The sequence below is a fragment of the Marmota flaviventris genome, chromosome 1 (genome assembly GCF_047511675.1).
Source record: "Marmota flaviventris isolate mMarFla1 chromosome 1, mMarFla1.hap1, whole genome shotgun sequence".
Classification (NCBI taxonomy): Eukaryota; Metazoa; Chordata; class Mammalia; order Rodentia; family Sciuridae; genus Marmota; species Marmota flaviventris.
The window spans coordinates 144,462,200-144,488,668 of NC_092498.1; the positions used below are offsets into that span (position 1 = coordinate 144,462,200).

A 26,469-nucleotide genomic window follows, 5' to 3' on the forward strand; every position below is an offset into this window, starting at 1 on the left:
AAGGGATTTGAGCATTTACAGATTTCTGTATGGAAGAAGGGTGTCCTGGAACCAATCTACCTCTGATACTGAGGTACAACTGTAAACACTCAGGAAAATTACCATGTATTTAACACTATTATCTAATGTGGGATCTTTACTCCAATTTATCCATCTGTCCCCAAAATGCCATTTTTTCCCCTTTTTAAATCCAGGATCACACAATGCACAAGAATAAATCCTAATTGATCAGAATCTCAATGTAGAAAATGAAACCATACAGTTAGTTACTCTACAATTTATGTCTGGAAAAAGCTAACTATAAGCCAGGTGCCATGGCACATGTCTGTAATCCCAGTGACTCTGGAAGTTTGGGTAGGAGGATCACAAGTTTGAGGCCAGCCTCAGCAACTTAGTGAGATCCTGTCTCAAAAATAATAACGGTGTGTGGGGGGTGGGATGGAGGCTGTGGTAAGAGTACCCCTGGGGTCAATATCCAGTACCACATTCAAAAAAAAGCGCTAACTGTGACTCCAAAACCAAATGCAATAAAAGATTGATGCATTTGATTACATAATATTTTTAACTTTTGCATATTAAAAAAAAAAAACTTCATAAGCAAAGTTGAAAGAGAACTGGGAAAAAAAGGAAGACATTTTAGAGCATGTATCATGAAAAAGGGCTTGCATCCCTAATATACGAAGAAATCTGAATTTTCATGGGGAAAACTGGGACTCCAGCAGACAAAGTGATTTGTTGAAGTCACACAACGGGAAACCGAACAGCGATTCGAACTCAGTTCGCAAGCAGCGTGGAAGCTGCCCGTTGTGGCCACCAGGGGGCGCACTCTACTGAGTTCCCGACACTCTTAGTCACTCAACATAAGTGCGCCGCCTCCCTCAGAAAGGTCCTATGTAGCAGCTGAACCCTGCAGACCGCCCCACTCCAAAGCTCATTCCCTGAGAGTACTGAGCCAAGACGATGTCATCATTGTGTGCTCAGTTTTCTCATCTCTAAAGAGGGGCCCAAAACAGGACCTAACTCACAGGACACAGGGAGAATTAAGAGCTTGCACAGTGACGCCCAGTGAATGTTCCTCATCAGTGGTGGTGCCTTTAAGAACACTGTATTTGTCTAAGGTCATTGCGCCCAAAATGTGGATGACATTTCTCCTTGGTGTGTTCACACGCCACTGTAGACTAAAGTCACCATCTGGGAGGAAGGGCTTTGGCATTTTTCAATTTCCAGATGGTGTGCGGCAGTGGTCAGGCGCAGCGAGCTAAGAATTCCTGCAGGCTTAGGGCTTTTTGAGGGGGTTTGGTCCGGGTTTGGGCTTGTTCTGTTCTGTTTTGCAGGACTGGGGCTGGAACCCAGGAGCGCGCTGCCACGGGGCTGTATCCTTGACCCTTTGGAATTTTTACTTTGAGACTAGGTCCTGCCAAATTGCTGTCACTGACTTCAAACTTTCGATCCTTCTGCCTCAACCCCACCCCCACCCCCACCCCAGTAGCTGGGATCACAGAAAAAGCCCCAGGAGTGAAGCAGCCCAGGACAAAGGGCACTTAAGGTGAACATCGGCCAATGGTCAAGTCACTTTCTAGAAGGATTATTCTAACCCAGATGCCTCCTAGCAATGCCAGTAAAGAAACTCTCACAACTGGTGCAGTCTGCTGGAAAGGTCCGGAGCATCCGCCCTGGGGAGGTGTAAGTAGGTGTCCGGTGACTATTCGCCAGGAGCTGCCAGGATTGGTGCAAACTTGCCTCGGTTGAAGGTGAGGCTCAGGAACCCTTAAGGAGCCTTCAGCGTCTCTGGGACAGAGGCTAAAACTGAAAGTTCTGACTGTAGCCCCGTGCAGAGGCCCACACGTGTAATCCGAGCCACTCGGGAGGCTGAGGCAGGAGGATCACAAGTTGGAGGCCATCCTGGGCAACTTAGCAAGACCCAGTCTCAAAATAAAATCTACAAAGGGTTAAGGATACAACCCAGTGGTAGAGAACTTGCCTAGCATGTGCGAGACCCTGGGTTCAATTCCCAGAACTACGAAAATAAAAAGTCTTATTTTCTTTCCTCTTTAAGTTCCCCTTCCTGCTTCTGCTTCTGCCATCCCCAGGTTCCTACGTGATTTCTGGGGCAGGCGCCCACACCCTGGGCCTCTGAAGCAAGCATGCTGAGCGTGGAGAGGCCCTGGCCTTACCTCTGAGGGAAGGAGGACGCCCGGCCTGGAGAGTGAGTGGAGACTCAAGTGCCATCTCTCAGACTGGAGTGCAATCCCATGTAGGCCACTTCCCAAAGCGTGCCCTGTGGACAGGCGGCTGCATCTCCCTGAGGTCAGTTTCCCTTCTCAGTAAAATGAGGTCATTGTTGCCTCCCCCTGAAGGATTGCGATGGCATGGGTGTGCACAGAATAAATGCTACTCTGCAAACAGTGTATTTTGATTGATGTGGCCTTTGTTCAGAGGACAAGGACAGGCTCGGTCCAGAAGTGATGTTGTAGGAAGCAGTCCACCCAATGGGATTCGAGGGTCCCTTCCCCACCTGCCAGCAAATACAGCTCCCCTCTGTGGCTCTTCTCCTTGCCTAAGCATTCACTATTGGTGACTTCCTTGGACTGAGGCAGGTGACAATCTCTGTTTTCCAAATGTGGTCACACCTCGTCTCACATTCTCTTCCTACCATGTGACTTTGTCCGACCTTGCACGGAGAGGTAGGGTCCATTTCCTCTCCTTGAATCTGGGTGGGCATGACTGTAGTGCAAGTGACATGATGGGAGCATGTCACTTCCACAACTGAGTCATAAAATCCATCAGAGCTTCTTTGTTGTTCTCTGAAACCTTTGTGCCGTCCCCTGTCGGCCAGTCTGCGCCCCCCACCCCATCAGGCCACCAGGGACTAAGAGTCCCAGAAATCAAATCAGCTCCCACAGAGGGATCCTGCGGAAAAGCACGGGACTAAATGAAGGAGGACACATCCCCAGGCAGCCCCCGGCCATCTGCCCCAGCCCCAGCCACGGTGACCACACACACAGGAGGCATCTGAGCCAGAACCACTAAGCTGAGCCCTTCGCAAGTTCAGGAGCCTCAGGGACACAGATAACAAAATGTTGTCATGTCAGGTCCCTGTCTCTGGGGGTGGTATGTTACGCAGCCCGAGGTGACTTATACAAGCATAGAACCCTTGTCTCCAAGGAAAGGAAATCAGCATTGTCCTCGGGGACGCCAGTCAGTCCGATTCTTTAATTCTCAGTGGTACATTAATGAGAACGAGAACAAGCTTCCATTTATTGGACTCTTTCACCCACCAGGCACTGCGGTGTGGGCTTTGCTCTGCGTATAGAATTTCAAAGAGCCCTCCCCACAGCCCAGTGAGCGAGGGCCCCAAAGTCCTGCTTTGTTCTCCGCTTCCAGATGAGGAAACCCAGGCTCAGAGAGAGGACATGACTTGTTCCCAGTCAAGTGGCTGGCAAACGGCAAAGCTGGGGTCTGAAGCTGGGTCCGAGTGACTTCTCAGGCGGCTCCTACCAGGTACCACTGGCCCTTCCCTGCCTGGAAAAGAGGCCCTGACTGTCCACCGTGCGCGGTGAACCAGGGGCTATCTTTCAGGCCTCGTCTGTCTCCTTGCCATGTCCCCAGGTTCCTCTCCTCCCTGGACCTCTCCAGGGATCTCTCAAGAGACACTCATGCTCCCCCTTGCAGGCCCCCAATCCAGTCCAATCCTGGGAGACAGAGAGGTTGTGACCTGCCTAACCAGTTGACCTACCATGGTGACATTGAGGCCTTCCCCTGGCTGGGCGCCTGAATCCCAGGGTCAGAGCCCCTTAGGGGAGGAGGACTTTGGCTTCAAACTCAGCAATTCTGGAGCTACTTCCCCAGGCAGCAGGTGGCAGAGGGGGAGGGGGCCAGCTGACCCCAGAACAAGTTCAGCACTTGATACAGGCATCCATGTGCTTGCTGGCTGCCCAGACATGGGGACAGGTTGGGCCTGGGCCCCGCTATGAGGATGGGGCACACAGGCACCTAATGGCCACACTGTAGTAATAATGAGATAAGAGTGACAACAGTGTCTTCCATTGAGGGAAGACCCCAGGGGGTAGGCACCACTGTCCTCCCCATTTTACAGGGAAGGAAACTGAGCTCAGAGAGTCTGAGTAGTTCTGGAAGGTCACACGGAAGCCTAATGCTCTGTGATTCCAAACTCATGCTTGGGACCTCGTCACCCGCCGGGATGGGAATTAGAGGCGGGCGGGCACTAGAGGTAGGGAGCCCCACGGAGAGTGCGGATGGAGAAGAAAGCACAGGCCAGGGGGAAGCCTTGAAAAAGGGATGCTAGCAAGGGAAATAGGAGCTTGGTCAGGAACCTCACCTCGAGGCAGATGTTTTTGAGTTGGGCCTGAGTAAGATGGGCTGGGCCAGGTGTGGTGGCTGAACACACCCTTGGAATTCCAGTGACTCAGAAAGTGGAGGCTGGAGGATGGGAAGGTAGGAGGCCGGCTTCAGCAGCTTAGTGAGCCCTGTCTCAAAAGTAAATAATAATAACAATAATGGAAAAGTTTGTCAGGGGGAGGAGGATGGGGGTGGCATGGGGCAGCGGCTTGGAGGAGCCCAGATGTGTGGCTGTGTGTAAGGTCTGGGAGTGTTCAGGGAATGGCTAGCCTCTGGCCCAGGGTACAAAGGGGTGGGGGTTAAGAGGTCAGAGAGATGGGATGACAGCAGGAGCGGCCCTGCCCCCAACTGCCTCAGGTCCGGTGCCAGCCCCTGCAGAGCATAAACGGGATGCCAGCAGAGGGAAACAGGAGCTTCATCAGGAACCTCAAATCGGGGGCGGATGTTTGCAGATAGGTGTGGCCTTCCCCACTCGGGATCGTCCCTAGTTCTTCCCATCGCCTTTCATTACCAGGATCCCGCCCTGGGAAGGGAGTCTCCCCGTTCACCCTCTAACTGCTCCCTCTCTGGCCTCCTGCTGCCTCCTGCTTCTGCTTTCGTGGTGAAAGCAGAACCAAAGGCTGGGGACAGAAGGGAAAGTGGACAGCAGGATTTCAAACTCGCTCTTGCCCCGCCCCACCTCCCGCAGTCTGTACCTTTAAGGGCGTGGGCGGGGCAAGATGGAAGGGCGGGGCGAGCCGGAGGGGCGGGGCGAACTGGGGGCGGGGCGAGCTGCCCGGCTGACTCCGGGCGGGGCGCCCTGGCCAGCCGCGCGGGGCGGAAGGTCGGGCGCGCCCCCGAGGGACCGGGAGGCCGCGAGGCCCGACGCGGGGAGGCGCGGAGTGTGCAGATCCCAGGCCCGGCCCGAGGTAAGCGGCGCCGCCCGCCCGCTGCCAGCGGACCCGGCACCCCAACTTCGACTCCTCAGCGCCCGCCCCGAGTGGAACTGGGCAGCAGAGTCCCGAGGGCTCGCGCCCAAAAAGCGCAGCCCCCTCTCGTGTCCCCGTCCCTTCGCACCAGCACTGGACCCGGGGACCCGCCACGGGAGGGGCCCCATCAGTGCTGATTTGGGAAGTGAAAGGAAGTCGGCGGCCAGTAGAGACCTGCTGGTCCTCGTGCGCTGGGACACCAGGGGCATTGACCGCACGCTCCGCGGGCCAGCATGTGTGTCCATTTTACAGATGAGCCATTGGAGGCTCCGAGAGAAGTGACCTCCCCGAGGCTGCACGGACAGTCCGCGGCAGACACCCAACTGCCAGGCGGGTGTTTTTCCGTCCAGGTCGCTGCCAGGTGGAGAGGCTCCAACTCGCTTTGGAGTCCAGGAGGACAGCGCATCTGGTCAGCAGGTGAGGGAGCTCCGTGCCACAGGCGACCCCTGCGCCCTCAGGTCCCCTTCTCTTCCTCTGGGCCTCCTTCTCCTCCTCCACCTCCTCCTCTTCCTCCTCCTCCCTCCACACTGAGCCACCAAGACATTGAGAAACATCTGTTCAAAGAATCACCAAGAAAAAGAGAAAAAGAAAAGATCGACATCGACCTTGTTTTTCCTGATGGCAAAAATAAACAGACTCACCCTGGCCATGTGGACCAAGTTCTCCCAGTTGAATTGCTTTGAAGGAAAAATGAAGCCCTTATCCACAGTTGTTAAGGGACAGGCAGATGCCAGCACCCAGCCCCCTGCCACTGCCAGGAGGCCGGTGGCTTTGAGCAATTGACTTCCCTCTGGGCCTCATTTCCTCACCAGAGGAGCAGATGACTTTGTGGCCGACCACCTTGCCTTGTGACCTTGGGTGGGCTGCAGAATTCCTCTGAGTCCCAACCTCTTAAAGCAGCAAGGGTGATGGCAACTGGATGAGGGAGAGGTGGCCCAGAGTGGGGACAGGACTGACTTCACCTCATCATGTCTCAGTTTGCTCTTTTGTGAAATGGGAATGAGAACAGGGTTTTGACTGAGTGCGGTATTCTGGTAAAGGGCTTAGCACTCTTGTTTTTGGTCCTGGGGATTGAAATCAGGGACACTTTATCCCTGAGCTGCATCCCAGCTCTTTTTCTTTTAATTTTAATGTTAATATTTTTTTTAGTTGTAGTTGGACACAGCACCTTTATTTTATTTATTTATTTTGGTGTGGTGCTGAAGATCGAACCCAGGGCCTCACACATGCGAAGCAAGCGCTCTGCCGCTGAGCCACGACCCCAGCCCCTTCTTTTTCATTTTAAGACAGGGTCTCACTAAGTATTTATTGATTTATAATAATATTTATTATTGCTGGGTAAGGCTCTGTCTGCAATCCTCCTGCCTCGGCCTCCCCAGTCGCTGGAGTAGTAGTTGTGTGCCACGCACCCTGTGCTCTTGGCTCTTTATAAAACAGAATGACAGATTGCTTAGCAGGCTGTGGGACCGATGGATGGCCTCTCAGACTGGCAGCCACAGGCCAAGGACATCCAAGAAGATGTTTGCCTTGATTCTGAGGAATTTCTGGGTCCCCACCACTGTTACCTACCCCCGAGGCCCCGGAGGCATGTGTCCCTGGAACACCCTTCCAGCCCTGGTGTTCCCATCTCAGCCCTGATATTCCGGGGCCAGGTGTCTGTGTGTCGGGTGATGGGGGCAGTTTTGGTGGAGGCTCCCTGGGGGCTGAGGAAGGCCACAGTGTGACCTGCACGCCACATGGCCAGGGCCCTGACTCTGCTCACCGAGCTCCATCTGCACTGTGGTTGGGTAGGGGGAGGAGGGAGGGCAGCACCTTAGCTGGTCTGAAGCCCCTCTTGCTGTGTCCTGGGATCTTCCGTAACACTGTCCCCTCTCTCACTCCGCCCCCTAGGCTGCTGGAGCACCTGCCATTGGAGCTGACTTCCTACAGACAGGGAAGTGGAGCGAGGCTCAGGTGCTGTGGGGTCAATGGCCAGCAGATGGCTGGGTCTCCCGGGGCGCTGAGACGGCTCTGTGTGCTCCTGATGGCGGAGACAGTGTCTGGGGCCTGGGGCCCATCAACAGGGACCCACATCAGCCCCCCATTTCCAGCCCTGGCTGTGAACCAGACCCCCATGGCAGATGTGAGTATCCAGGCAGGAAGCTGGGGTCGGGCAGGGGTGCGTTCATTCCATTAACAAACATTTATTATTGCTGGGCGCGGTGGCACATGCCTGTAACCCCAGCAGTGGGGGAGGCTGAGGCAGGAGGATCACAAGCTCAAAGCCAGCCTCAGCAAAGGCTGGGGAGATGTGTATAAATGAGCATCCACTATGTGCTGGGCACTGAATGGAGTCCTGGATATAACAAAGAAGAAAGACAGACATCCTGGCCTCCCTGTGCTGATGGTCTCCTAGGCAGGGACAGACAGGAGTAAGCTGGTGGCTTTCCGATGGTAACGTGCTGTTTTCAGCAAAGAGTAGATAAAGTGGTGCGGGGAGGGGTGTGAGGTTTCCAGCGACTTCAGGTTGGGTCACAGAATGTTTCTGTGAGGAAGTGACCTTTGAGCTGAGCCCTGAATGGAGAGGGAACATTTGGAGGGAGAGCGCTGGGGCAAGAGGACCAGCAGGTGCAAAGGCCCTGAGGTGGGAGTGAGCTTGGTGTGTTCCTGGAGCAGCTTGGAGGCCAGGATGGGCTCAGGGTGAGTCAGGGAAGACCGTCAAGAGGACCAGGAGGGAGTAGCGGCCAGTTATGAAAGGCCCTGTGGGTGGAGGCTGGGGGTGACTACTTTAAGGCAGTTGGTAGCCCCTGGAGGGTTTTAAACAGGGGGAGGTCAGAATCCAGTTTATTTGTTCAAGGGACCTCTGGTTGCTGTGGATAGAACGGGTTGAGAGGGGAGACGTTGGTGGGAGAGAGAGATGCGGGGGCGCTCTGGTCATCCAGGGGCACAGGGCAGGTGTGAGGGACAGGGACCAAGTGGAGGGACAGAAAGCAGGGCATCCTGCTGGGTCAGGTGGGCACAGTGGTGAGAGAGGTGGCGAGTAGTTCCAGGCTTCCGGCCGGATCAACCGAGGGCCTGGGGGTCCGTGGACTCAGACAGGGAGCCCCCGGAGGAGCCATAAGGGTCCTGGGGTTGGAGGCAAGAGAGCCCCTCCAGCGCCTACTGGGCCCAGCGATGCCTCCAGGGGCCCCATGTCGCCCCAGCCTGAGGTCGCCCCAGCCTGAGGTCGCCCCAGCCTGAGGTCTGCGGGAGGAGGGGCCACAGCAGATCCCAAGTAGGAATGAAGGCGGGGGCTGCTCACAGGGTCACAGGGTCTCCTCCACAGGGGTCAGGCGTCTCCTCCAGCAGGGGTCACTGTCGGCGCCCACACTTGGAGCCAGGGGACAGTTATGCCCCGTTCACAGACGGAGAGGTGGCTTGTGGTTGTGAAATCGCTGCCTCTTGGGGCAGGGAAACAGTGATCCCTGTGCAGACGTGGGCTGTCCCAGGGTCCCATGGAGCCACAGGAGGGGTTGGGGCCCAGGAAGGAGGGAGTGACCCACGGTTTACAGGAGCCCCACTGGCGGCCATGGGGGCTGGGCGGTGGGGACAGAGGCGGGGAGCAGGGACACCCTGGCACAGGAGCACTGGTGAGGTGTGGCAGTGGCCCTGGGACCGAGCCTGACTGGGGACTTGGGGGAGCAATAGGAACAGGATGTCCAGAGCCACCCGGGGCCTTAGTGCAGGCTGGCTGAGTGTGGCCTCAGCACCTGGGGACAGGTCTGTTGTGGGCCACCAGGGTCTCTGGGGAAGGGAGCACAGCTGCAATGAGGGTGTCGGTGGCCAGATGCTGGACACTTGGGCTGACCCTGGAGGTCCGAGGGGCCAGGACAGAAGATCAGTCTCCCCCTGGAGAAAGGGGGCGCAGCTGATGTCACTGAGTACCAACTGTGGGCCAGGAGAGTCTCTGGACATGGGTTTCAGGGGCCAGGAACATGACCTGGGGCAAACCCAGACCGCTGCTGGCTTTTGAACAAAAGAGAGCTCTCTCCATGACGCGGGGAATTACGTGATGTGCATACGAGGGTCCTAATTACATTTTCTTTGAGGGGGTACCCGGGATGGAACCCAGGGGCGCTCCACCACTGAGCCCCATCCCCAGCCCTGTTTGGTATTTTATTTAGAGACAGGGTCTCACTGAGTGGCTTAGGGCCTCACTTTTTGCTGAGGCTGGCTTTGAACTGGCGATCCTCCTGCCTCAGCCTCCCGAGCTGCTGGGATCACAGGTGTGCACCACCGCGCCTGGACTTAATTACGTTTCTGTTGGAACGCGGCCACACACGTCATTCACGTGAGCCCACGACTCTGTGCCAGCCCCCCTGTCCTGACTGCATTTGCCGGAGGAGGTGCCTTGACAGCTGGGGACATTCGGGAAAGACCCCTTATGAAATCCCAGGTGCTAACGAACTAAACAGAAAAGTCTTGAAGTGTCCCCTCAACCACCCGGTTGCTTAATTCTTTGGCTCTTGGTGGAGCCAGGGTAGATTCTGGCCACCTGTGTCCCCACATTAGATCTTCAAGCAAAGGCAGAAGAGCATGTAAGGAAACATATGTGGCCCCTGTATAGAAACCAAAGCCCAGAGACGTCGAGGGGCTTCCCGAAGGTTACACAGCAAGCTGGGTATCACCCAGGCCTCCCCGTCTGTCCTGCTGACCCTGTCGTCCACATGGCCCTGTTCGTTCAGGGTTGGGAGCTGAGGGCCCTGGGGACAAATCACACCTGTGGACTTCTCTGCTGGGTGGCTTCTGCTCTTTTCTTTTTGGCAGGATTTTGTTTTACAACTTGAAGGTCTTGGGCCTGGCATGTGCCGTTCACTGGCCAGAACTCCAAGCAGTCTTCTGGTTTTAGATCACGGGCCCGGTCCCTGCCTTGTCCACCCTCACCCCTAGACGTGGTATCCCGTGGGGTCTCCTGAGGCAGAGACTCAGGAGGTCAGAGGAGGCTGGGAAGTCACCAGCCTGACCCAGAGCGCCACCAACTGAACACAGAGAGAGCTGGGTACGGTAGCGTGGACCCATTATCCCAGAGACTCAGGAGGCTGAGGCAGGAGGATCCCAAGTTGGAGGTCAGCCTTGGTGATTTAGCAAAACCCTATCTCAAAATAAAAAAATAAAATAAAATAAAAAGGGCTGGGAATGTAGCTCAGGGTAAAGCCGCCCTGGGTTCATCCCCAGGACCAGGAGGGGAAGAGAAAGGTACAAATCCAAAGCGTGGGGCTGAGGGTGAGGCTCACCGTGGGGGACCCGCTCAGCCTGAGGCCCCAGGTTCAAGTCGCAGCACATCCCCCACCAAAGACTCAGATGATAATGTTGCCCCTGATATTTACTGAGCACCTACTGGGTGCTGGTCTGGCCATGATTGGGTCACCTCTATTTTCCTTATCAGGGGGTTATTGTCCCCATGATTCAGAGGAGGGAACCGAGGTTCATTTCTTTGCTCAAGGAAGGACTGAATCCTGTCTAGAAGGACTCAAGTCAGAATTCCACCCCTGGGCCCGTCCTGAGGGGCTCAGTGTTCGCAGCTCAGGGCAGGGCGATCACTGCTGCTGGTGGGGACGTGGCTCAATGGAACAGGAGGTGACCCTGGCAGCACCTGCTTCACTGGGACCCCCACCCTGGGTCCTCCCTCTCTGGGCTGGGTGGGACCCTCTCCTGCCAGAAGCCCCTTGGGTGATCTCATTCCCTGGGAAGTCCCTGGGCCCCAGCAGAGCCGGGGCCTGGGTTAGGACAGGGGTGAAGCCCGTCCCCCCACTGGGCAGGAGGGCTGGCTTTGTGTCGGAGTGCGAGCTGCGGCCGTGGACCACTCACCCCGGCCTTTCTCCCTGTGCTGGGGGCGGACGGCCTCACCCCCGTTTTCTTGCTGGGAACAGTGGTTGGCCACCCAGAGATGCCCAGGCCAAGGTTGTGACCGTCACACCCCCACTCCAGCCTCCGGAGCAGACTTTTTCCGTAAAGGACCAGAGGAGAAATATTTCTGGTTTTGTGGCCACATGACCTCGGCAGCCGCCCTCTGGGGGCAGCATGTGAATGAGGGATGTGGTGGTGCCCAGGCAACGCCGAGGGACGTGGACATTTGGACTTTGTTTAATTTCACGTGTCATGAGGAAAAAAAAAAAAAAAGAAACACTTTGTTTTTTCTTTTCTTTCCGAGCACTGGGGATTGAACCTGGGGCGCTCTACCCATGAGCCACATCCTCACCACGTTTATTTTTTGAGACAGGGTCTTGCTAAGTTGCTGAGGCTGGCCTCGAACTTGCCATCCTCCTGCCTCAGCCTCCCAGGTCGCGGGATGGTGGCGTGCGTCCCCGCACCAGGCAGCTTGTCTAGTTCAGGCAGTAGCCGCGCTGACAGGGGCGGATGTCGTGGACAAACCTTTGGGACAAGTGGGAGGAGGAGCACGTGTAGGCTCCTAGGCGTATGGTGACATTTCTAAGGTCATCACCATGACACGGGAGCTCCTGCAGGTCAGTAGGAAGGGCCAGCGGCACAGCTCAGCGGTGAGCACCTGCAGGAGTGTGCATGAGACCCCGGGTCCCTCGCCAGCCCCAACTGAGCCCCAGCGCCCTGGGGGAAAAGAAGAAATACATGTGGCCATCGGCTCATGAAGGGAGTGCTGGGCTTCCCAGCCGCCGGGGGCTTGTAGTGACAGTCCTGTGACCGTGGTGGGGCCAGACTTCCCGTGGCCAGGGCAGGGGCAGGTGGAGGTCTGCTGGTTCCCCTTTCTAGTGGGAGAGCTTGGGGAGGGGACTTTGGCAAGCTCTGTTTCAGTGACCGTCCCTCTGTCACACACCATCAGGGCCCTGCTTGTGTTTCGGTGGGCTCCCTTGGCCTCCAGAGGTCGGTGTCCTGCAGGATCGCTGGGCACGCTGGGCACGAGTGAGCTGGTGCGTGAACTCCCGCTCCCTGGCCCTGGCCCGAGCTCCTGCAGCCCGGGGCTGGTTCCACCCCACTTCCCCCACGTCCTCCATTCCTTCCTGAAACACCAGGCCTGAGTGTGCTCCTAGAGGGCGCCCAAGTGGGACAAGCTGTGACTCAGCACTGTCACTTCTAGAATTCTCTCCCTCAAAATATCCGCATGTGTGCCTGGAGAGTCATATGCTAGGAAGTTGGTGGTCGCTGATGTTGGAAAATGAATCACACCATGTGCCCGGCTGTAAGGAAACGGTGGCCTTGCTTGTCTGTCGTCCATTGAGTGAAAACTGCCGCAGTTACTAAGGGCAGCAGTGAGCCGAGGACGCTGGTGGTTAAAGCCAGCAGCTCAGAGCTGGCGCAGTGGGGCACACTGTCATCCCAGTGACTCAGGAGGCTGGGGCAGGAGGATTGAAAGTTGGAGGCCAGCCTCAGCAACTTCGTGAGATTCTGTCTCAATGAAAAAGGGATGGGGGATGTGGCCCAGCGGTAGGGTGCTCGCCCAGCGTGTGAAAGGCCCTGGGTTCAACTCCCAGCTCTGGGGAAAATAGCGAAAACAGCTCCGGCTGCAATCCGCTCTGCCCCCGAGTGGACCTGGGACATGGCCTCAGTCTCCCCGTCTACATAATGGGCATCAGTATTCCTACCTTCTTCATAGGATTGTTGTGCAGATTAATTTAAATATGTTTTATTCGATTTGTGCTGTTTTCTCGCAGTGCTGGGGACTGACCCTGAGGGTGCTCTACCCTGAGCCCCAGCCCCAGCCACTTTTCATTTTGACACAGGGTCCCACTAAGTGGCCCAGGCTGGCCTTGAACTTGCCATCCTCCCGCCTCAGCTTCCCGAGGAGCTGGGTGAAAGACACTGTGCCTCCATGTTGAGATCACCAGTCTGTTGTGTCTTTTTGTATGTGAATATGGACATATCTGTTCCTTGGTGAAAGCAAGTTACAGAAATGAGGCTTAGAATGAACTCATCCCGCAGACAGGCTTGTAGGTCAGGTGTGCACACAGACGTCACAGAACCGGCAGGTGTGTGTCAGGATGTGCTCCAGACTGATCACGCGGGGGCCACTGGGGACAGGGGAGAGATTCTGGAGGACGGGATGAGAAGAGGGGTTCCGGGATCTTGCACAGGCCTTGGTTCAACCCTGACACTGCAGAACAACAGCAAGAAACATTTTAAAACCGTCTCGTTTTGTTTCCTTTTGAAACAAACATGTTTGCCTGAATTATTTGCCTTAATTTCAGACACGAGTTCATCTTTCAAAATAAAAGTGTGCCGTTGGCTCTTGGAGGACCTGGGGGTCCTGGGGACAGGCCGGAGGAAGGTCACATCCTCCAGCTCAGAGGGCCCTGGTCCAGCGATCCTCTCCATCTCTGTCCCTGGTGTCCCCTGCCCCCTGCAGTGTCGCGATGTGTGTGGCCTGAATGCTTCTGACCGCTGCGACTTCGTCAGGGCCACCCCCGACTGCCGCAGTGGTGGGGGCTACCTGGACTACCTGGAGGGCATCTTCTGCCACTTCCCCCCCAGCCTGCTCCCTCTGGCTGTCACCCTCTACGTGAGTCTGGGCTGTTGGTGGGGGGACGGTGGCTCAGGAGGGCCTGGGCTCCACTGTCCCTCCCCCTCAGGTGTTCTGGCTGCTCTACCTGTTTCTGATTCTGGGAGTCACCGCAGCCAAGTTGTGAGTCTGACCCTGGGCCCGCCTGCAACTGAGTGGGGAAGTGACCTTCAGGGATGGCCCCTGAATCCTGGGGGCAGGGGATGGGGACCCAGGGCAGGGGGCAGGGGGCAGGGGGCAGGAGGACATGGGCAGGAGCAGGGGACAGGGGATGGGGTGGGGGGCAGAGGGTGGGGACGGGGTAGAGGGTTGGGACCTGGGGGACAGGGGCAGGGACCCTGGAGTGGGGCAGGGCCGGACAGGGCAGGGGGCAGGGGCCCTGGGGCAGGGCCGGGCCTGGTGGCCAGGTGGCCAGGTGGCGATGTGCCCTGTCTGCTCCCCAGTTTCTGCCCCAACCTGTGGGCCATCTCCAGCGTCCTCAAGCTGTCCCACAACGTGGCAGTATCCTTGACTGCTGGGCCTCCCCTGGAGGGCGGGAAGGTGGGGAGGAGGCCTGGGGTGGCTCGCGGCAGAGAGGCCCTGGTGGACCCTTGACCCGTTCCCATGGTGTCACCTTCCTGGCCTTTGGGAATGGTGCCCCAGACATCTTCAGCGCCCTGGTGGCTTTCTCGGACCCGCGCACGGCTGGCCTGGCCATCGGCGCTCTGTTCGGTGAGTATGGCCCTGGGCGGGGGGCTGGCAGCGGGGCGTCCCTGGCTGAGCCTGGCCACTGTCCTCCAGGCGCAGGTGTGCTGGTGACCACCGTGGTGGCCGGAGGCATCGCCATCCTGCACCCCTTCCTGGCCGCCTCCAGGCCCTTCCTCAGGGACATCGCCTTCTACATGGCCGCCGTGTTCCTGACCTTCACCGCGCTCTACCTCGGCAGGGTCACGCTGGCGTGGGCCCTGGGTGAGCAGGCTCAGGGGACAGGAGCCATCCCTGGGGTGGCCAGGAGCTCAGAGACGCGAGAGGTGGCCGGTGGGGTGGAGGGTCGACTTGATTCCAGGGACGGAGCCAACAGGGACTAAATGGCCCCAGTGACCAAAGGGGCAGGAGGGGCCGTCCAGAGCATCCACGGTCCCCACTCCTGACCAGGGGCACAGCCACACCCCGGCAGCCACACTCCCTCCCGACGGCTCCAGGAGGGCACGTCAGGGGACCAGCAGGGACCTGCAGCCCGGGAGCTGGCACCAGGCGCTCTGTGGCCGAAGGCAGGGCCGGGGCTGGACAGGGGGTCACAGGCCCTCGAGATGTGGCCCCGGCAGGAAGGGAGCAGGGCCGACTCGCAGGCTCTGACCTGTGGCCACCTGGGCGGGACCCGGTGCCCCAGCCTGGGGTGGTGAGGCCCACAGGATGGAGGACGGGCTCCATCTGGAGCTGCCAGCCCTGGCTGGTGGCCCCTGTGGCCAGAACGACACTTGCTGATGTCCCCCTGCGCGCAGGTTACCTGGGCTTTTACGTGTTCTATGTGGTCACCGTGATTCTGTGCACCTGGATCTACCGATGGCAGCGGAGAAAGTCCCTGGTCTACTCCATGCCGGGGACACCAGGTAAGTCCCCAGGAGAGGACCAGGGGGACCGGGAGCGCCAGGCCCCTGAGGGCTATCTCATGTCCCTTGAGGCCCATCTCCTCGTGGTCACACCCCTGTCCCTCCGCCAGGCCCCTCCCTGCGCTGGCTCAGCCCCTGGCCTCGCCCGCTGGCCCCCGTTCCCTGGCTTCCCGCCATGCCGTGGCCAGTGTCACTGCCACATGCCCCGAGGCCCCGCGCTGCCCTTGGAGCCTTCTTTACTTTTGATTTTTAGACAGGGTCTCGCTAAGTTGCCCAGGCTGGTCTTGAACTTGGGAGTCCCCAAGGCGCTGGGATGGCGGGCGGCGCCACCTCGCCCCACCCCCCTTTTACTAGGAAGGAGGCAGCCTGGGGGGGTCAAGCCCCCGAGGCCAAGGAACTGGAGGAGCACAGACAGGAAGGACCCTCAAACCCAGACCCCCAAGGCTGCTCCCTTACCTCAGTGCCAGAAGGGACAGCTGGGGACCCACAGCCGTCTGCTGTCGGCCCTCGTGTGGCTGGTGGACGGTAGCTCCAGAGGGCAGGACGCTCCTGGCGCCGAGCAGGTGCTGGTAACTCCTCCTACAGGAAGTCTGCCGAGATTTTCCCTCCCTCTCCTCTCTGCCAACTGAGCTGTCAGAGCTTGTCCTGTCACGTGTCACCCCCGTGCTTTCCTACAGCCCTGTGGGCTGGGTGCCAGGGGATCTAGGCCTGGAGAGGGAGAATTAGGGCTGCAGCTCAAGGGGACCAGTTTCCTTCCAGGCCTGGAAGAGTCCAGAGCCTCCTAAGGAAAGTTCCGACTAGTTGGGACCATACAGGGTTCCAAACTCCGCACAGTACAGTACTGAAGTCAGTAAGTGGGACCCAGGTCGTCTTCGGATGTCCTTAGTAGGTCAACGCTAGTTCCGCGCACTCGCACTTTGTGAGCTGGGCGTCCTGGCTGGGGACGGTTTCCTGAGCCTGCCCGAGACGGCGGAGGCCGAGTGGAGCTCAGTGATAGGGCATCCCCTGGCACACGAGGCCCTGGCTCGGTCCCCAGCATCAAGAAGAAACAAATACAGGGGCCTGACTCATGCTCCCCTAAAATGGCCCTGGCCTGCCGGGTGTGGTGACTTACGCCTGTCATCCCAGCGGCTCGGGAGGCTGAGGCAGGAGGCTCTCGAGTTCAAACCAAGCCTTAGCAAAAGTGAGGCGCTAAGCAACTCAGTGAGACCCTGTCTCTAAATAAAATACAGAATAGGGCTGGGGACGTGGCCCAGTGGTTGAGTGCCCCTGAGCTCAATCCCCGGTACTAACAACGTCAAAAAAGGCCCTGTCCTGGAGTGTCCCCCAAAGTGGTGCCCGTGGTCTGGGCTCTCAGCTCAGCCCCTGTGGACACCTCCTGCAGAGACGCAGTCTGATTCCGAGGAGGATCCTGTGTCTTCCAACACCAACAGCTACGACTACGGTGAGTCCCGCGCCCTGGGCCCACCGGGTGGGGGCGCCAGGGCCGAGGAGGGGCCCTCTAAGCGACCACACCCACGCTGCCTCCACACACAGGTGACGAGTTCCGGCCACTGTTCAACCAGGAGGAGAGCACGGCCCGCATCCTGGTCCACGCCCTGAACCCCCTGGACCTCAGGGCATGGAGAAGCAAGTCGGTGTCCTGGAGGGCCCTCAAGGTGCTCAAGGTGCGGCCCACTGAGCCCTGGCCAGTGCCTGACCTGGGCACTGCCCTCCATGAAGGACAGAGAGAGGGAGGAAGGGACCTTCCCGGTGAGGGGGCCAGGGCTAGGGCGAGGGAGGGGTCAAGGCCTGTTCACCCGCTGCTTCTGAGGCTTGGTTTCCCCGAGGTCTAGCTCCGAGCTGGGTCCCCAGGACATGTCCACCACTGCCACCTTCCTCATCTGGCCTCAGCCCCTGTGGGCTCCTGGAGGTAACCAAGAAACCTCCAGCATGGACATGTTTTAGGCCTCCTCAGTCCTGGGGGCAAATGGTGAGCTGTTTGCTTCCCACGGTGGCTCTGGGTGCGTCGTGGCCATGGGCCAATCACGATCCTCCGAGCCTCAGTTTCCCCCCGTGCAGTGGGGATGGTCCAGTGCCTTCCCCCTGGTGAGGCTGTAACAGCAAGTTGTTCCCACTGCAATGCTCAGTAACAAACGAGCCCAAGACTCTCATTCACTTACAGTGACAAGGGTGACTATTGCCGAAGGTCTGGTGGTGCAGGGCGGCCCAGGGTCTCGTTCTGGGCCCAGTGGGCACCTACCGCGTGTTCTTTCCTTACTGGGAGAGGGCACAACACACGGTGCAGGAAAGGCCCTGCTCCAGCCACACTTGCCAACAGTGCATGTGTGAGGGCCGAGCGCAGGGCCTGGGGTAGGGCGGGCACCCCATGCTGGTGACCGACTAGACATGGCGAGAAACAGGGTGCTGTCCACCTCTCTGGGTGGCTGTCTACAGGTTCCTTAGCCTCTGGGGCCTGCTTCTGAATTATTTATAGTCCCTGTCAGGGTCCCATGGTAGGGTGAATAATGACCCCTGAGGACACCCCGGTCCTGATCCCCAGAGCCCGTGGATGTGCTGCCCGACGGGAGAGAGGGCTTTGGGGGTGTGGTCTGTGGTCTCGAGATGGGGAGCTTATCTGATATTCTGGGGGGTCCTGTGTAATCACAGGGTCCTTGTCAGGAGAGAGGGAGGCAGAAGGGTCACATCAGAGGAGGAGTCAGGAAGGTTGGGATGGCATGAGGCCAGGAGCCCAGGGAGGCAAGGGGTCCCTGGGAGCTGCAAAAGGGGACGGACAGTCCCCTGGAGCTTCCAGGAGGAACACGGTCTTGCTGACCCCTGGGCCTTGGGCCCTCTGCCTCAGAACGTGCGAGAATGCACTTGGCCGTCTTCACTTGCTCAGTGCTCAGTGATGGGAACTGTATGTGCCCAGCCCACGCTGTCCCGAGGGTGCTTCTGTGCTGGGTCCTGTTCAGGGGCTGCCGAGCTTGGTGTGTGGCCGGCCAGGACTCGGCCTCCCCACCCACACCCTCCCCCCTTGCCCGCTTGGCAGCTGCCCGTGGAGTTCCTGCTGCTCCTCACCGTGCCCGTCGTGGACCCAGACAAGGACGACCGGAACTGGAAGCGGCCCCTCAACTGCCTGCACCTGGTGGTCAGCCCCCTGGTCCTGGTCCTGACCCTGCAGTCGGGGGCCTGTGAGTGTCCCACCCCTGGGCTTCCCCGCGTCTTCTCCCCGGCCACAGCAGGCAGGCCCTGGGGCAGCAGAGTCCAGACCTGGAGCTGCCTCTGTGTGCCCAGGCCTTAGGGACCCCAGCTGGATGCTTATCCAGGGACCTTCAGCTGGCCCAGGCCTGCCGGCTGCAGACGGTGACACTGTGGTCACGTCCACCCTGGCTTGGTGTCCCCTACGTTAGAAGGGGGGGAGAAGGGGGAGCCCAGGTCCAGAGCCCCCAGCCTGTGTGAGGCCCAGGCACTGTCCCCAGCCCGTAAAAATGTCCAGCTAATCAGAAAACAAAACCTGTGGAGATTTCACACCAAACTTTAGATGTGGCCTTCTCAAGCTCTGGGCCATGGAGGCCAGGCTGGCCAGAGCCAAGAAGGGACACCCCAGGGACACCTGCCGTCCAGACCAGCTGCCCAGTGCCCTCCTCGCCTCGGGGTGGGGGCGCCTGGCTGGCTCAGCACTGTCCTTTGCTGATGTCATCTGCTGGTCCCCAGTGCATCAGCATCCCCCTGGCCCAGAATAGCCTCCTCATGTCTGTCCCCTCCAGTGGAGGGGACACGGGTCTCATCAGACATCTTCCAACTCTTGCCGTTCAGATTTCTTCCTGTTGTCTAACTTTAGTGCCTCATGGTACTCTTTCCCCTCCATTGTCCAGGCTCCTCAGGAGGCTGGGAGGAGAGGACACAGCATGACCCTGGGGCTCTCTGTCCATCGCTGCCTCCATCCCCGTGCGCTGGGCGCCCTGCCTGGCCTGGGAGCTTGCTTTCCCAGCCCTGTGGTTGGTCTGGTCTCGCAGGGCCGGGGGCTGAGCCAGGCCTGGGGCAGCTGGGCAAGGCTCTGCCCCAGCAGGTCCCCAGCCCCTCCCTGGCTCCCTGAAGAGGGGGTCCAGAACCCTCCCCGCTCAGCCCAGCTTCTTGGCCGCCTCTCAGTCTGCTCCACTGGACTCCATGTCCCCGAGTCAGCTCTTGAGTCAGACAGAATCACTGGACAGGAAGCCCATCACCTGCACCAGCAGGATTGGTCTCATTTCCAGAAAATCCATGGTCCTGCGGAAACAGACGCAGTGGACCTAAGGCCCCTCCTCCCATCCTCCTGGGCCCGGCTCCGAGCTGCACGCACATGGGGATTGGCAGGTGATGGAAACGTCCCCGAGACAGGAGAGGATGGAGCAGGGACCCCTTGGGGTGCCATTCTGGGGCGTTCAGTGTCTTGCCCACACATCCCTGATCATCTGGTGGTGGCAGGTCCAGCCTGGCCCAGGCCCATTCCAAAGTGCTGTCCTTCACACACTGTGGTCACTCCCCTAGAGTCCTCAATGGCTCCCCAGTGCCTCTTAGAGGGATCCCGTCTCTGGCTCTCTGGAGGCCTCTGGGACTGGAAGGCAGCACCTCCCGGCCTCTCTGGGCCCTTCCCTCCCCAGCTCTTCCCTCTTCCTGGGCCTCGACCCGGCCCTGCTGCTCGCTGGGCTCCAGGGAGCTCTCCCTGGTCCCTGCCTGCGGCCACCCTCCAACATTCCTCCGGCACAGGCTCGGCAAGTGCTGGACAAAGGTCTCACCCAGGTGGCACGTGCCAGAGCCAGCACTAGCAGACACTGAACGCTGTCGGTCACCTGTCGGTCCCCTCTCGGTCACCTGTCCCGTACTGTGTTCAGGACTTTGTGAACTTAGCCCCCCTCAGTTCTTACGCCCACCAGATGTGAGAGACCAAGAGCCAGACCACAGAGAGGACCAGGTCTTAAGTGCGTGTCTGGGCGTTTGGACCTTTGGCTTTCTTTGAAGCCGGTACCACCTCCTGGTGGCGAAGGAAATGGGGCACGCAGGACTCGGGGGTGTCCCCCTGCGGAAGGCCCCCTTAGTGTCGGGTGCGAGGCTCTAGAACCTTCCCCTTGCTGATAGGAGAGGGCCGTGTGGGGCTGCCCGGGGGTCCGCTGCCCGCCCAGGAGCCACCTTGGAGCTCAGCCAGGCACTGGGCCGTTCGTGATGGCTGCGCGGAGGTGGGGGCGGGCACCGTGGGCACAGAGGGCACAAGCCTGGCCGGGGTTTTGCGTGACCCATGGAAGGCAGGGACCGGGCAGGCAGGGCTGGCCGGGGGAGTATCTACCGTCATCCCTGGGGCTGGGACTCCTGCCAGATCTCGGGGTCCCCCGTCACTCTGGGAGCCCCAGGAGCAGTGTGGGCAGGTCCTGCTGGGGCTGCAGCGCTGGTCTCTTCCGCAGATGGCGTCTACGAGATTGGCGGGCTCTTCCCCGTGTGGGCAGTGGTGGTGATCGCGGGCACCGCGGTGGCTTCCGTAACCTTCTTTGCCACCTCCAACGAGGTGCCCCCCAGGCTCCACTGGGTAAGACTGGGGCCCCAGCTGGGCGAGGGGCCCTAAGTGTCTGGGGCATGGGCCGGTGGTCACTTTCTCCTGTGACGGGGACCTGAGGGCTCCTGTCCGAGTCGGGTTATTTGGGGGATCCTCTGCTTTATGGAGGTGCAATTCCCAGGCCGCACAGTTCCCGCCCACCCCGCGGCAGTGTTGGTGTGTCCAATGGGGTGGGGTGGCCATCGTCCCCGTCCATCCAGGACGTCTTCACCCCAGGGAGAACTCAGCCCCACAGAGTCAGCACCATCCCCTCCCGGCCTCTGGCACCTGCGGCCCCACTCTGGATGCTGTGACGTGTGGATCTCACCCTGCAGCACGTGGCCTCGTGTGCTGGCTCTGTGCTGTCCTGGGCAGCTGGGGGGCTGCCTTCCCCCCATGGTCAGCGCCTGTGTGAAGGGCTCTGTGTGGAAACCCACTCTCCTGTCCTCTGTGCACAGCCCTGGGGTGCCGTTGCTGGGGCAATGGCAGCTGTGTCTGCTTCCTGAGGACCCACCAGTCTGTTCCCAGAGCTGGTGAGGAAGCATGCTCCCGGTGGTGACACCGGGGATGGGGGTCTGTGTGGCAGCTCTTCCATTCCCTGCAGTCTCGCAGGCCAGGGACTTTCAGGCAGTGCATGCGGACTTCTTCAAAAACCCCCTCAAAGTTCTCAGGCCGGGGACATAGCCCAGCAGCACGGCCCTTGCCTGGCTCGTGGGAGCCCGGCTCCGTCCCCAGCACCAGAAAGAAATCATTTAAAGGTTTTCATATGTTATATTTATTGACAAAATATGGTTTGCTTTGGGTTCTTTTTAGCAACTGGGGCTTGGACCCAGGGCCTCCTGCTTGCTGGGCCAGGTCCCATCCCCGGCCCTTTCCAAACTTTTGTTTTGAGATGGGGCCTCGCTAAGTGGCCCAAGTTGGCTTCGAGCTTCCGTCCTCCTGCCTCAGCCTCCCGAGCAGCTGGGGTCCCGGCGCCCACACCTGCTGCTGGCCGAGGACCGTGCTGTGTGACTGCACTTACACAAGTGTCAGGACAGCAGATCCGTGGAGATGGGCGCCGAGCCGTGTGGTGGGGGTTGGGCGGGGTTGGCGGGAGGGGGCTGTTGGGGGTGATGCGTGGCATTTGATGACAGCTATGAGGAACCCTTTCCCCAAAAAAATGACTGCGCTGACCCTTGCCGAACACCTCCCTGCGCGGGCCCCGGTCACGATCTCAGCTCCCTCTCTGCCTCTCGTCTCATCCCACGGATGCGAAGTGGAGGCCGTGTCCCGGTCACTGGCCGGGTCCCAGCAGGGTGCGTCTCGTCCACAGCTCTTGGCCTTCCTGGGCTTCCTGACCAGCGCCCTGTGGATCAACGCGGCTGCCACGGAGGTGGTGCACATCCTGCGCTCCCTGGGCGTGGTCTTCCGGCTGAGCAACACAGTCCTGGGGCTCACGCTGCTGGCCTGGGGCAACAGCATTGGAGGTGACTCCCCGGGCTGGGTTCTGGGCGAGCAGAGTCCCGTCCTCAGCCCCAGCCAGAGGTGCATGTGGGCAGCGGTCTGTCTTCAGCATGTGCACTGGGTGACATGGCCTGAACTGTCCCTGAGCCAGGAAACTACAGAGTCTCTGCCTCTTCCCCAATCTCTGACACCTGGGCACTGGGTAGCTTCTTAGAGTTCAGGCAAGATGCAATGCCCACTGCAGCCAACCATGCTTAATACAGCTACAGCAGCCAGGTACAGTTGGCCAGGTTACGCACTGCATCCGGTCATCCAGACAAGGGAGGGGGGACCTAAAATCTAGGCCTCCCTCCACTTGGCTCTCGGGGCAGCTTTTCCTGATCCACAGAGGCGCTGTGTGGCCGTCCCCTCCCGCAGCAGGTGGGACTCGGGTGAAATGTGGGTAGCAGCAGGTCATCCTGTAGCCAAGTCAGTCCTGCTGGGAGGGCGTGGGAAAAGTGGGAGACTCCTGTCCCCGGACACCGTGGCCGCGGTGTCTGGTGGTGAGGAGCTGGGAGCCACCTGCCACTCAAGGCCCCGCTTCCGCAGACGCCTTCTCAGACCTCACGCTGGCCCGCCAGGGCTACCCGCGGATGGCGTTCTCCGCCTGCTTCGGGGGCATCATCTTCAGTATCCTTCCGGGCTGTGCTGGGCGGGGTCCCAGGGCGCCGGGTCCTTGGGCTGCGGGGAGTCAGTGTTCCCCGGGCAGCGGTCTCCCCTGGCCCTTGGCCTCTGCGGTGGAGGGACAGGTGGGGACAGAGTGTGACGGGCAGCGAGCTCTGGTGAGACTGTGCCGAGCAGGCAGGGCCAGGTCTGCCCTGGGGCCGCTGTTCCCGGGCCCTGGTCCGCCTGGGCAGAGGGCAGCCGGGTGGCCCCGGGAAGAGGGCCTTTCTCCTGGCCACCTTTCTTTGGTGGCTGCTGGGGTCCAACCCAGGCCTGTGCACGAGGCCAGCCTCACCGCTGGCTGCCCCCAGCCCTAAGGGCTTTGAACCCGCCGTCCTGGAGATGGCCTTGACCCACGCCACGCACTATCCTGGGTTCCCGGGGACTGTGGGTGGCGGCTCCCTCTGCGGGGCTCACGGTGCCGAGCCCTCCTGACCCCTCGTTCGGTCATGAGGCCTGAGTGCGCAACGCGCTCAGCACACCCTCTTCCAGGCACTAACCCTGGAGCCCGGCTCTTCCGTGGGGCCCCTGGACGTGGGCAGTAGGCACAGATGACAAAGCCAGGCTCCTTCTGGCCCTGGCACCCCAAGTCCCAGCAGGAGGGCGGGAGGGTCGTGGCCGCTGCCCCGTGGAGCTTCCTGAACTGGCTGCAGACATCCTGGTGGGCGTGGGGCTGGGCTGCCTGCTGCAGATAGCCTGGGGCCACGTCCCCGAGGTGAAGGTGAGCGGGGGGACTCGGGGGCTTGGGGGGCTCGGGGGGCAGAGCGTCCCTGGGTTCAAAAACAAATGAAGAAGAAGAAAAAAGGAAAGAGAGGGAGGGAGGGGGAGGGAGAGAGGACCTGGGCGAGGACAGAGGAGCACCCCACAGGGCCAAGAGACCCTTCCCACCTCAGCGACTCTCATTTCCTGGGGTCGGGTCCCAGGAACTCTGAAGTGAGAATATCTGCTGAGTTGAAACAAGCGCATTCCTTTTGCGTCGCCAAAGCAGCTAGGAGTCAGAGTGGGACTCAGGCGGTGCCCACCTACTGGCCCGCTGGGTCCAGGCCGTCCTGAAGTCTCTTGGCTGTGTGACTTTGAGTGAGGTGGGACATCTCTGTGCCTCAGCTTCCTACCTGTAAAATGGGGTAGATGGCCCCTCCAGGCCTCCTGAGTGGGGACAGGGCCAAGCTGATTGCGGGTCCCAGGGCTGCCCGCGGGGCGCTGGGAGGAGAAGAAGGCAGGCACCCACGGGTTCGGGAAGGTCAGAGATGCACAGTGGGTGGCAGGTTCTCAGGGGCCCTGTGGCCTCCTGACCCCTGGGGGGTGTCTGGGAATGTGCGGGGTGCTGGGCCCTGAACCAGGGACCTCTCCCCCCATGCTGAGCCAAGCTCTCGCCCTGGGCTGCACCCAGCCTGCGCTGCGTCTTCACCCAGCTGCCCATGCGGGTGATGTCAAGAGACTGTCCTGACAGGCGGGAGACAGGGCCAGGCTGGAACAGGAAGGACTGGGTGACGCAGGTGGCTCCTGTGGCCAGATAGTCGAGTTCTAGAGAAGAAGGTAGCCAGGGTCTGGGCAGTGCTTTCTCCTTGCAGATGAAGCCTGAGGCCAGCAGAACCTGACGGCCGCCTGCCCAGGCTGCCCGGGCTGCCAGAGAAGGAGGGGCGTGGGTGGCCGAAGCCGGTTTAAGCCCTTGCAGGGGAAGCACTGGGGGGCCAGGGGCTGTTGGCTGGTGGCTGGTGGAGACCAAGTCGCTCCCCGGTCTCTGGGAGCCAGGGGTCCTGAACAGACCCTCTGCTGCTGACTTGCAATTCGTGGCCCTGCGTGCTGGCCAGGCCGGCTAGCAAACAGCTGCGTGGGCTTGGGAAGTTGGCTTCTCGGAGAGGCGACACTGCTGCACACGGTCAACCCCGTGGGCTCCAGAGCTCCCTTCTCATCATGGATTCTAAGGCCATTCCGAATAGAGGCACTAGGCCCCCGGCCTGTTCCTTCTCTTCTGTGTATGTGTGTGTGCCGCGCGCGCACGGCCATTAGGTTGCGAGAGATAAGGGACACCAGGTTGGGCAGATGTCCTTGGGACTGTCAGGGGGAAAACACAAGTTGCTCTTTTAAAAAAAGATTTTTGATTTTTATTATTTATCTTGCGGATTGAACCCAGGGCCTGGCACATTCTAGGCAAGCACTCTAATTTTTTGAGATGTGGTCGGTCTCGCTAAGTTGCCCAGGCTGGCCTTGAACTTGCAGCCCTCCAACCTCAGCCTCCCGAACAGGTCACAGGTCACTGCGCCTGGCCGGCTTATTTATTTTGAGCTGGAATCTTGCTGAGTTGCCCAAGCTGCTCGTGAACTCCTGGGCTCTGTCCCAAGTCTTAGCTTCCTCGACTATAAAACGGAGGTGATCATAACACCTACCAGAAGGGACCACGGTGGCACCGAAGCAGCCAGTGCTCCCAAGGCCCCCCACACAGAGACCCTGGGTGGAGCCTGAGCAGCCACCGTTCCTTCAAAATGCTCACTTTCAATGTCATCACAAAGGCTCAGCGTAGAACAGCTGACAGGGTTGTAGGGCCAGGCCCACTGACATTCTGCTACGGTTGCTTTATTATCTGTCCATCCATCTGTCCGTCCACCCGTCCCATTTCTTATGAGAAGCTCCCAGGCAGGTGGGACTGGAGGTTGCTTCTTCTGGGGTCATGGCTGGGTCCCCGGGTGGGGTCCGCCCCCATAGGTGGCCCAGGCGCTGTCTTGTTCTCCACAGCTGCAGCCCGAGGGCCTGCTGGTGTGGGTGCTGGCCGGCGCCCTGGGCCTCAGCCTGGCCTTCTCCCTGCTGGCGGTGCCCCTGCAGTGCTTCCGGCTCCGCAGGACCTACGGCGTCTGCCTGCTGCTCTTCTACCTGGGCTTCCTGGCCGTGGCCTTGCTCACCGAGTTCGGAGTGATTCACTTGAACAGGACATGACCAAGGCCACCTGTGGTGTGTTGGTGGCACCGAGGGGGCTCCTGCAGCCTTCTGCTGGAGACTGGAGTGGGCAGCTCCGCAGGTGGCTCTTGCTGCCGGGGCACATCAGCTGAGCCCTCCGGCCTGGACCCCAGCCCCGTTGCTGGCCTCTGGGGAGTGGCCTGGCTGTGGCCTGACTCCAGCGGAAGCCAGACCTCCTGAGTGACCCAGAGTCCTCAGAGGGAAGGGCTGGGCCTGGGGCAAAGGAATCGGCCTGGCTGCGGCCCTGGCAACCTGCCCTCCCTCTCGCTGGCCTTCGGGCCTCCTGCTCCCTCAGGTGACTCGGGTGAGGGCCCAGGTAAGCCCCCGGGTGTCGGACCCACAGGGACGGCCCGCGGAGCTCTCCAGTTGCCAGGTTCCCAAAGCCACAAGAACCAGGCGGATCACCATATCTGCTCAACCAGG

General features: G+C 59.8%; 1 protein-coding gene and 1 long non-coding RNA gene across 2 annotated transcripts; both read left to right on the forward strand.

Moving 5' to 3' along the window:
• The first annotated feature begins 2,026 nt into the window (after window positions 1–2,026).
• Window positions 2,027–4,909, forward strand: LOC114081886 (uncharacterized). The gene is made up of 3 exons (XR_003580863.3): window positions 2,027–2,307; window positions 3,385–3,501; window positions 4,717–4,909. It is a non-coding gene; the product is annotated as an uncharacterized lncRNA (long non-coding RNA).
• A 248-nt stretch (window positions 4,910–5,157) lies between these two features.
• Window positions 5,158–26,122, forward strand: Slc8b1 (solute carrier family 8 member B1). Its single transcript, XM_027923404.3, is given in 18 exon segments — window positions 5,158–5,267; window positions 5,580–5,744; window positions 7,218–7,316; window positions 7,319–7,449; window positions 13,663–13,815; window positions 13,886–13,938; window positions 14,259–14,316; window positions 14,421–14,526; window positions 14,596–14,763; window positions 15,297–15,404; window positions 16,789–16,848; window positions 16,941–17,071; window positions 18,436–18,577; window positions 20,822–20,943; window positions 22,262–22,415; window positions 22,981–23,061; window positions 23,748–23,815; window positions 25,828–26,122. Coding segments are annotated over 16 exon segments (1,755 nt in total). The 5' UTR covers window positions 5,158–5,267; window positions 5,580–5,744; window positions 7,218–7,294; the 3' UTR covers window positions 26,026–26,122.
• Window positions 26,123–26,469: the final 347 nt, after the last annotated feature.